The 11,207-nt window shown below is 36.1% G+C and overlaps 2 protein-coding genes across 2 annotated transcripts; both read right to left on the reverse strand.

Annotated features, from left to right (window-relative positions):
- Positions 1-5: 5 nt before the first annotated feature.
- On the reverse strand, positions 6-9,074 carry LOC113237008 (GATA zinc finger domain-containing protein 14-like; the record flags this gene model as incomplete). The annotated part of the gene is made up of 3 exons (XM_026473249.1): positions 9,027-9,074; positions 7,113-7,140; positions 6-1,180 (listed from the first exon to the last, which is right to left on the reverse strand). Coding segments are annotated over exons 1-3 (1,236 nt in total), but the record flags the coding sequence as incomplete, so codon positions are not given.
- A 74-nt stretch (positions 9,075-9,148) lies between these two features.
- On the reverse strand, positions 9,149-10,281 carry LOC113237009. Its single transcript, XM_026473250.1, has 2 exons — positions 9,700-10,281; positions 9,149-9,163 (listed from the first exon to the last, which is right to left on the reverse strand). Exons 1-2 carry the CDS (start codon positions 10,279-10,281, stop codon positions 9,149-9,151), a joined length of 597 nt encoding a protein of 198 aa, XP_026329035.1.
- Between the last annotated feature and the right edge of the window lie 926 nt (positions 10,282-11,207).

The raw sequence follows: 11,207 nt of genomic DNA on the forward strand, positions 1-11,207 counted from the left end.
CTAGATTGGTTACTGTGGCCAGATTGGTTGCTTGAGTTATTTTGGCTAGATTGGTTACTGTCGCCAGATTGGTTGCTTGAGTTATTTTGGCTCGATTGGTTACTGTGGCCAGATTGTTTATTTGAGTTGTTCTGGTTAGATTTGTTCCAACTGCCAGATTGGTTACTTGAGTTGTTTTGGCTAGATTGGTTACTTTGGCCAGATTGGTTGCTTGAGTTATTTTGGCTAGATTGGTTGCTGTGGCCAGATTGGTTGCTTACGTTGTTTTGACTGGATTCGTTCCTGCTGCCAGATTGTTTGCTTGAGTTGTTCTGGTTAGATTTGTTCCAACTGCCATATTGCTTGTTTGAGTTGTTTTGTTGAGATTGGTTTTTACTGCCAGACTGGTTGCTGGAGTTATTTTGGCTAGATTGGTTACTATTGCCTACCTGGTTGCTTGAGTTATTTTGGCTAGACTGGTTACTACTGCCCGATTGGTTGTTTGAATTTCTTTGACTGGATTGGTTGCTATCGCCATATTGGTTACTTTCGTTGTTTTGGCTTGATTGATTCCAACGCCCAGATTGTTTATTTGAGTTGTTTTGGCTAGACTGGTTTCTACTTCCGTATTGATTATTTGAGTTGCGTTGGCTAGATTGGTTGCTGCTGCCAGATTGACTGCTTAAGTTGTTTTGGCTGGATTGGTTGCTAGAACTACCACTGCGTTGGTATTCTTTACTGTTGTCATTGTCATCGTCGTCGTCGTCGTCGTCGTCGTCATCGTCGTCGTCATCGTCATCATCGTCAGACTCTACTGAGGAAGTTGATGATGAATCCCAATATGCGTCTTGGTGTGAGTTTTGAGCAGAACTTTTGCTCGATTTATCAGCGTAATGTTTACCATCCGAATAGACTAAGCTCTCAGAACTACTAGCAGTTGCACTGGCGGCGACTGAGCTTGCCTCTTCGATTGCTTCTTTTACTATCAAGCCATCAAGAACTTTCTTATAGGCACTTGATTCAGATGATGCTGCAGATGCAGCTTCTTCTTGCGAATGTTTCGATGCTTTTATATATACGCCATCAGACGAACTGAACTCGCTATCGCTGCTGCTGGAACTGCTTTCATAAGCACTGCTAGAAGATTGGCTTTCGGAGTATTCTTCATAGCTTGTGTGCGGTGTTCCACGATCTGTAGAGTCTGTGTAAAATAATCTATTTAAAATTTTGAAAAGTGTTGGTAGCAAAGGGATAACTATGTTATTTAATAATACGAAGTAGGAAATTAATAACGTTATCGCGAAGTAAGAACTTTTAACAAACACTATGATAGTGTCGTACTGTCGCTGTACTTCTGGAATTGTATCTGACGAATTAACCTCCTAAGAAATTATAACAACATTAGATACATAGAATATGAAACTATTTTTCCGAATTTAAATCGCGTTCATTTGTTTTTCCAAACAAACCAACGTTTCAGGTTCTTTACATACGTGACGTAACGTAAAGGGCCCGAAACGTTGGTTTGTTTGAAAAAACAATTATACGCGATTTAAATCCAAAAAAATTGTCTGATTTTCTAGGTGCCTAATGTTGTTATAATTTTTAGGAGGTTCTTAATTCTTAAGCTTTTCGATTTGTCAATTTGAGGTACAATGCATTTGCTATACAAGTTTGAGCAGGCGCTTTTTAAGCGCGAGTCGTTGGAGGATTAGCGGAAAATACTGTATTTAATCGACTGTGATTTTTTTTGTATGTATGCTGCGTGGTAACTCTTTTTTGAACCGGTTTCGATGATTCTTTTTTGTTGGGAAGAGGTACCCTCTCTAAGTAGTGGTGTATTTACTTTTGAAGATATATTCCACCTCTATGAGTGGCAAATTAGGTGATGAATGACTTTTGAGTTCAGCTTTTTTAGTATTCTGTAGTGAAATTATTTTATTTTTAATAAACACATTAATATACAATTAAATCTTAGAGCATGGTAAAAGAAAAACAGTCTAAGAATTAAACGAACAAACCAGTGCATTCATCGCCAATCACGTGATGTGTCAAAGTGACGTTTGGTCATTTCACGCCTGACTGTGTCTATGCTTGAACAAATCAAATCAAATCAAATTATGCTTGATCAAATGGTATAAGTATTTACTATAAAATAACGGTCTTATAAAAAATTTGCGGTGTACTTGAGGAGATTGTCTAATGATACGAATGTACTTTATCCGATCATATCAAATTCTGAAAACGAGTTAAAACAAAAGTCTAAAACAAACTATTTAAGAATAACATATCCAACTTTGCACGTAATTTTTAACCGAGGTAAAAAAAGGAAGAGGTTCTCAATCCGTTGAAAAAATAAGTTGAATGCATGGCTTAAAGGCAAAAATTATTACACAATGACCGATTTCGTGAATAAACATTGACATATTAATTACTACAGATATGTTATTTAATTGTTTGACTTTCACAATTTTTGCTATTATTTCAATTGACTATGTATTGAAATAAAATTTGAACTTTAAGAATGTTATGTGCGTGTCTACGGACATTATTTGTAATATATATAATACGTATAAGTTTGCATGCCAGATGTGGTAAAATATGAGCTCTAACTCTCTACTTTTAACCGACTTCAAAAAAGGAGGAGGTTCTCACTTCGACTGTATGTTCTTTTTTTTCTTTATTTTTTTGTATGTATGTTATTTGTGAACCGATTTTCATGATTCTTTTTTTGTTGGAAAGGGGGTACTTCCATAGTGGTCCCATTTCATTTTGAAGAAAGTAATCCACCTCTAAGGGTGGCCGTTCACGCATGAAGATTCATTTTCATAAATAGCGCCTAGCTTTAATTTAGGAGCAATTACTTTAATGCTTGATTTTGCTATTTCTCCCATTCAAGGCGTTTTTCTCTCAATATACTTTGAGTAGTTTCGTAGTGAGAACCTATTTTTATTGTCTCCAGCGTCAAGTCCTGTATAGTGGCGAACAAGGGGATATTTCAATAAAACTTAGCAAATAGACGTAATTCCACGTACTTTTGAGGTCGGTTTTCTTAGCACTCTGTACTAAAAAAAATTAAGAGATTATCATTATTGTTATTTCAGACCAAAACATTGGAATGGCAGTTGAATAGTAGATCGCCGCCCTTGACACTCTGTCGAGACAAAACTAAGATAAATCTGTCATAGATTTCTCATAGATGGCGCTACGACTAAAAAGTCGTTGAAAGACCAAGTACAAAGACACGACGCAAGCACATAGAAAAATTCGTGAGGTCCGTTGGTTCGTTCCGTGGCTTAGTTGGTATAGCGTCTGGCACGGTATGCAAGAAGACGTCGGTTCGAATTCGACCGGATCGATGGAATTTTTTCTGAGTGTTCGATCTTTGTATTAATAATTATAACAAACTAGTGGAGTAATTTCACAAAAAATAATTGAATATCAATTCAATAAAAATTTAATTAAAACTAAGATGACTTAAAATTACCAGTCTTGACCAATTGGTGTAATTGTCTGGTACCTTATTACCGGACTCTATTTATTATTATTTTTTAACCGAGTTCAAAAATGGTTCTCAATTCGACTGTGTGTTTTTTTCGTATGTATGTTAAGCGATAATTCGCATAATTTGTAAACCGATTTCAATGATTCTTTTTTTTGTTGGAAAAGAGGGTACTTTAGTATTGTAACCATTTAAATTTGAAGAAAATACCACCTCTAAGGGTGGCAAACTAGGGGATGAATCCGGTTTCGCGCACTTTCCGGTAACTTTTTAGTACTCTGTAGTGACTTATAAATTTATACTGTCATCTCCAAGGTTACCAGGAAGACATCGCTATCTAGAGTATCTGGCAACAAGGCCGCCTGTGCTTTGTTCTGGTGTGCAATAAAGACTTTCGTATTGTATAGTTTTGTTTGCATAACGTATGACAACAAGAGTGTTTAATATAAAAGCGAAACAAGGTTCAGCTGGCGATTGTGCTCTTACAAACAATTTTAGGCGAAATTATAATTTAAAGTTTTTGAAACATTACTTCTACTTAACATTATGTTCGGCATACCGTAAAATGTTTTTTTTTTATAATATCAAGTGACGGTATGAACAAGTCGTGCGCCTGATGGAAAGCTACACGCCTGTCCATAACAGTGCCACTCAGAGGGTTAAAACGCAAAGATCTGAAGGCATTGCCACTGCGCCCGTCACCCTGAGACATAAGTTGCCAAGTCCCAAGTGCCTGTAATTTCACCAGCACCCTTACCCTTCAAAACCGGAACACAGTAATACTGACAATTGGTAAACTGGCAGTAATTCTCTGGACGAACTCTTTTACAAGGAGCACCAACAGCTGCTAAAATGTATTATTGTTCTGAATTCGACTGTATTATTTTTTGTGTATGTAACACGAGAACTATAACATTTCTGAACCGATTTCGACGATTCATTTTTGTTGGAAAGGAGATACCTCAGTAGCGATTTCAATCAAATTTTAAGAAAATAATCCACCTTAGAGGGTGGCAAATTAGAGGCTGAATCTGGTTTAGCGTTCTTTCCGTTAACCGATGTCAATAAAACTTGACAAATAGATGTAACGAACACAGCGAAAGCGGATAAGCTTACTTTTAGAGTCGTTGTTTTTTATAAAAAAAAATTGTAGTACACTGTTTTTTATCGGGGTTATTTTTTCAATTTTAATTCAAGTATTGATATCGTTAAAATTATGACGTCACACATTGACTTACAATTATATGGACGTCGGGTCCGCGCCTAAAAGTGCCCGCACTTGTAAGGCGCTAAAATCGTATAGTTTCATTTGTTCTACTGACAGCGCGATACTGCGAAGACATTACAATTTAAATTTCGAATAGGTTGACTTGGGACATTTTTTTCGTGGTTTTTGTATTAGACCCGTCGTCCATTTATTTGTAAGTCAATGACGTCACAGGTCAGTTTGTGCAAGTATGGACTTTTGAACCCTTTTCTCAAATGACCATCGATATTTATATCGATACTTTCGTAAATGGCATTGGATTACTAATATTTAAGTAGACTATAATTAATTGTAATGTATAAATAAATAAATCTCAATTCGATTGTATGTTTTTTTGTTTGTATTATTGATTTACTTTATACATTTTAAGGAAATTCACGGACAAATAATACAATTATAGTATACATAGTTAAATACGAATAATCCAATGTATATTGATTTGGACGATTCTTTTTTGTTGGAAAGGGGATACCTTTTTTTGATTTTCTTTTTTTGATTATTTTTTTTCTCGTATTATCCGTTCACCGGTTTGGTGCAACAAGTTCTAGTGCAGTGCAGTGGGGGCGTTCGGATTGTTATTGGTTTTAAGGAAATAAATTGTGACTCAGTCTTATTTCAAAGTTAAATTGTAAATAATTTAAACGTATTTTTAATCATTAATTAAATTCGCTGGATTTAAATGAATTGACCGAATGGTTTTCAGCCGGTCTCTCTGGCCTCCTAGATGCTCTGCGTTGGGGATGTAGTAGCTCGTTTTAAACATTTTTTACATTAAAATAAGTGTTTGCAAACTGCAGGTGGTAACGTCCGAAATTCAAATGCACGCTTATGATCTATGCCACAAGGGCGGAGCGATACAGAAGAAATGTATTCGCAAACTCCCCAATATAGACTCGTTTACCAGCTGCCAGTCGTATGTCATCAAATACGTAAATATCTCGACTTTAACATATATATATTACAAATGTGTCTTATTGTCAAGAATAATTTGGACGCATATCCTCTGTATTGTCGTTCAAAAAAATTAAGATCCAAATGCAGGCTAGCAACAACAGTTTCAAACTCAACTTGGGCCCGTATTCTATGTCAATTAAAATTTATAATTAATATGTTATCAGTGTTCTAAAAATATGATATTATAATTATGTAATTTAATAAAATAAACGCAGAATAATAATATCACGGAGTAAATAAACGCATTTATTACGAATATTTAATTGTGGAATTATTATTATATGTACAATACTAAGATAATTTGACGATTAATTTTTAAGTAATTAATTTTTAATTGATTTATTATTAATAAATGAATTGATTTATTGTTAAAATACTTTAAATTTAAATTAGACAATCATTTTAAAATTAAATCGTTTGACTTTCTGAATATATTTGCTTAGATTTATTTATTTTCATTATAATAATATTATGGTACTTACTGGGTACACGTTTGATTCTTTACCAACTACTATAAGACCTAAATGTAACAATACGATATTATTATTATTATTCTAAATGAATTAAACTTACGCCATCTAGAAGGGAGATTGAAATGAGTTTTTGTATCAAGAGTCTAGATAATGGTTGACGCAATGATTTGATGCAATAACATCAAAACGGGTTTTGGGTTCGGAACACCCTTGTTGTTGCTCATTGCTTATATAAGCTAATTTTTAAGTAACTTATAACAAAGTTTCAATATACGATTACAACTTTTAAAAGTTCGTTATACAATATTTCGAATTTGTGAACAAACAGTTTAAACCATGGTTTCCCAAAGAGGTTCCTACCGCCCGCAGTGGGCGCTGACGACTCATAGAGGGCGGTAGGGAGCTCGGAAGCAATCGGGGAGCGTTGATGCTGTCCATGGAGTGCTATAGCATTTGAAAAATTACTTACTACAACTACACTTGCCTAAGTGGGCGGTGTCCCAAAAAGATTGGGAACCTATGGCTTAAAGACGAAGACGTGTGATTAGTAGAATATTTTTTGTACTAACTTTAAATGTTTCGTGACGGTTCGTGAACTAAAAATTACTATAGTGCCACAGACGCGTGGCAAACTCACGACTAATAGGTTTTAGTAATAGGTCTTAGGGTCGTATTCTAGAACTCTACTCAATCCTCAAGTCAGGATTGCAATTGAAACACAAGCACTGGAAATACGACCCTAATGGCAGGGACTTGAGTATGATTTCGAATGCTTTAAACCATACTCAAATCCTGACTTGAGCATTGAGTAGAGTTCTAGAATACGACCCATAGAATCTACGAACACCGGGTAGGGTTATTTCGAAGTGTATTGTATTTGTAATAGGGTTGAATATTTAATGAATTAGTTTGAAATTAACGAGCATATTATACTTACATGGCAGTCCCTGGACGGCAACAAAAGCCTGAAAAAATAGAGTAAACGTGTTCGTTGATTAATTATGTAATGCAACCAAGTCTCATTGAAGTAGATTTTTGTTTGTTTCACTTTCGATCTAATGACATATCGATCTCGATCGAACGGGCACTCGATTTATTGTCATTGGAGAATTGAGTCTGTTACATTTTTTGACTGACTTCAAAAAATGAGCAGGTTCACAATTCTATTGCATTTTTTTTTGATGGAAAAAGGGTACCGCAGTACAGGTCCGACTTAAATTTGAAAATATTCCATCTTTAAGGGTGGCCAACTAGATGATGAATCCGGTTCCGCGCACTTTCCGGTAACCAATTCTAAAACGAAACCTGGCAAATAGACGTAATTCCACGAATTTTTGTGGTAGGTTTTTTAGACAACATAGTTATAATTATAAAAACTACATTGAGACCTTGAATGTCTTCTATCTTTACTTTGCTGGATAGGGTTGGTGAAAACACTTTAAGTTACTCATTTACTATAACTTTTTTAACGGCTATATTTAACCGACTTCAAAAAAAGGATCTCAATTCGACTATGTTTTTTTTGTACGTATGTTAAGTGATAACTCGTTTTTTGAACCGATTTTGATGATTCTTTTTTTTATGGAAAGAGGGCGGTAAAAAAAATGGCGGTAAAAAAAAGAAAATATTCCACGTCGTACTCTGTACTGTGATTATTTATTTCACGTTCAAATAATGGAGACAGTAGCTCCTCATTAGAAAAGACCCGTGTCTAGCAGTACGATGTACACTATGAAAGTAAAACCATTTTTTTTTTTAATCAAAACCGCGTATATTTCGCACTGCTGTTACAATAGTATTCTAACTCAAAATATGTGAAATTTAATATTATATCATTACTGAACATAAAATTTTATTCTCTACACGTCAAAAAAACCGTCGTTAGAATGTTGTAAGAAACAATCATAATCTCAGTACTGAGTACTAAAAAGACCGACCTCAAAAGTAGGCGGAAATACGTCTATTTGCTAAGTTTTATTGAAATATCCCCTAGTTCGCCACTATACAGGACTTGACACTGGAGATAATAAAAATCGGTTCTCACTACTCAAAGTATATTGAGATAAAAACGCCTTGAATTGGAGAAATAGCAAAATCAACCATTAAAATAATTGCTCCTAAATTGAAGTTAGGTGCTATTTATAAAAATGAATCTTCATGCGTGAACAGCCACCCTTCGAAGTGGATGCTTTACTTCAAAATGAAATGGGACCACTATGGAAGTACCCCCTTTCCAACAAAAAAAGAATCATGAAAATCGGCTCACAAATACCGGAGTTATCGCGTAACATACATACAAAAACAAAACATATAGTCGAATTGAGAACATTCTCCTTTTTTGAAGTCGGTTAAAAAGATATCTCTTAACTCAAAATGAGACTCACTTTATGTGAGCTATTTCTGGCCAAAATAATCCTTATTCATAAACATGAAATTATTTTTGCCATCATATTGTTAAATATATTTGAGAAATTGTTTAAGTGTCTATAATAAACTGTAACATATAAATTTTAATGTTTTTTTGCGGGAAGTGAGTAATTCGTTTTTCATAGATTCTGAAAAAGTTCTCTTTTTGAGTTAAGACACTATTGTTTTAACAGTGCTATTTGTTTTTTCCACAAACACGGAAACAAATTTTCGTGTTATAATTATTAATACAAACTGGTGGAGATAAAAATTTAACTTTTCGTGTGGCCCATGGCTACTTGAAAAAGGCAAGATTTAGATCAGAAAAAAAATAGTTTCGTCTTGTGTAACAATCGCGCAAAACACGAAAAACAAAAACACGTCACAAGCTTTTTTTCTAACATCAAGCTCTATTTCTAAGTGTATAAATATGTTTATCACTTACCAATAAGGCAAATAGTGTCCAAGTCAGCTTCATCTTTCCAAATAATATTGGAATTCCTCCTCAAACTATGATGGAAACCCGGTACCGTCCACGTTTTATAGCTACAAAAACAAAGGGCCAATTCATGTAAAGTAAACCTGCAAATTAAACAAATTAATTTTCACAATTCGCTTCGCTCATAATTAAAACTAAATTTATTAATTCACAAACCATCTGTATCGATTATTAATTACGTAAATATATATGCAAACAAACACACGTGCAAACGCACACTCACACACAGACACGTCTTGTTAATTATATTGACGCACTATGAAATTATTCAGAAGGAATTAAACCATGCTGATGAATTAATAGATTATTGAACAGATGCCGAAAACGTGACTTTAGTTTGTATCAAATAACTCAGTACAGAGTATACTAAAAAGCCGATCTCAAAAGTTCTTAAGTTTTATTAAAATCCGTTACAGGATTCATCACAAAAAACACAGTCAAATTGAGAACCTTGTTTGGAAGTCGGTTAAATTCAATTCAATTCAAATTCATTTATTCAGATAACTAGGATCCATAAGTGTTAGCAACAATGAAACTTATAATTAGGTTAGTACTTAAATTCTAGAACAGATTTTGTATTATTAATGAGATGCCGCGTTGTGGGACACTCACACCTAACCGCAATTGTCTTCAGGAGGCTGTTACCGCTGCCACGTATTCTGTTCAACAGAGATGCTGATCTTTTGCGCAAGACTGCCATGAAGCTATCCACACGGGCTTCAGCAAACATGGCAGACGCACTGCAAAACCGCGGCAGCCGCATCAGCGTCCTGAAGGCGTAATGCGTGCGTATGGCCCTGAGCGAGACTTGGGTATAGCTGGCCCACAGAGCCCCCGCGTACAGTGGTGTGCAGTTAGCTCTGAAAAGAGTGACCTTCACCTCCACCGTACATCGAGCAAACCTGCGAGCCAGCATGTTCGCCCTCACCGACAGTGCCCTGCGCCCGCGTTCTATATCCATATTGTCCTTGAGGTCGTCGGCAATATAGTGTCCTAAATATTTGAAATGTGCTACTCTCTTCAATGGAATTCCATTGAGACTTATGGGAAGCACATTGTTAGGACTCTTCTTGCCGGCGACCCCAAAGACCATATACTCAGTCTTTTTGACGTTGTACATCAATCCATGCGAGGCGGCATAATCCTCCCAAACCCCAATCAATTTTCTAAGTGCACTGATCGATGGTGCCAGCAGCACCATGTCATCGGCATAACTAATATTATTGAGACATACTCCATCTATATAGCATCCCACATGAGTGCTGCTAAGCTCACCGATTAGTGTATTTATGTACAGATTAAAAAGTTTTGAAGAAGTTAATCCCCCCTGCCTAACTTCACATTCCGCAACATACGGAGAAGAGAGAGCATTGCCCCATCTCACTACGTTAGTTTGATTGTGATACCAATATTCAAACAGGCCCCTTAACTTCGGCATGCCCGTCGCCCTCAATTTAGCCCATAGGATGTCATATTATGAGACCAAATCGAAGGCTTTTGAGAGATCAAGAAAGCACGCGAAAATGGGTGTCCTGTCGGTATAGTACTTGACAGTATGCTTCAACGTCACTATAGCGTTTTCCGTAGAAAGTCCTGATTGAAAGCCAAACTGAGCATCATATAGGTGTAGATACGGGTTTAAATATGAGTTGAGCACGCCGTCAAGCACCTTGGCTACGACCGTCGCCAAAGAGATTGGCCTATAGTTACTAGTATCTGCCACATCTCCTGTCCTGTTTTTGATTACTGGTACCACAATCGTCCTCATCAAATCAAAAGGAAGGTACGAATGTGCCAAACATAAATTAAATAATAGTGCAAGCACTCTCGCTATGTGCGCGCCGGCATACTTTATGTGCTCAATACTGAGGCCATCGTGTCCAGGTGATTTACCTCTTTTGATTCTGCTTATAGCTATACGGATATCTTTAGCTTTAATTAAGGTAACAACCTGTCCACGACCAGATTCAGCACCGGGCACACCCTGAGACGGCCCAAGAGGCGATTTCACAGCAAAATGATGCTTGAAAGTATCTGCTATGTCTAGCTCCCTAGTCACGCCATCAACGCTCAAGGGAAGGCCATGCGATCCATGCAACCTATTGGTGGATTTCCAAAATTTCCCAA

This window comes from Hyposmocoma kahamanoa, unplaced genomic scaffold, assembly GCF_003589595.1.
Source record: "Hyposmocoma kahamanoa isolate Upper Pololo Valley unplaced genomic scaffold, ASM358959v1 92623, whole genome shotgun sequence".
Taxonomy (NCBI): Eukaryota; Metazoa; Arthropoda; class Insecta; order Lepidoptera; family Cosmopterigidae; genus Hyposmocoma; species Hyposmocoma kahamanoa.

Coding starts and splice junctions, on each gene's coding strand:
- LOC113237009 (XM_026473250.1), bottom strand. CDS start 10,281: ATGGTGCTGCTGGCACCATCGATCAGTGCACTTAGAAAATTGATTGGG.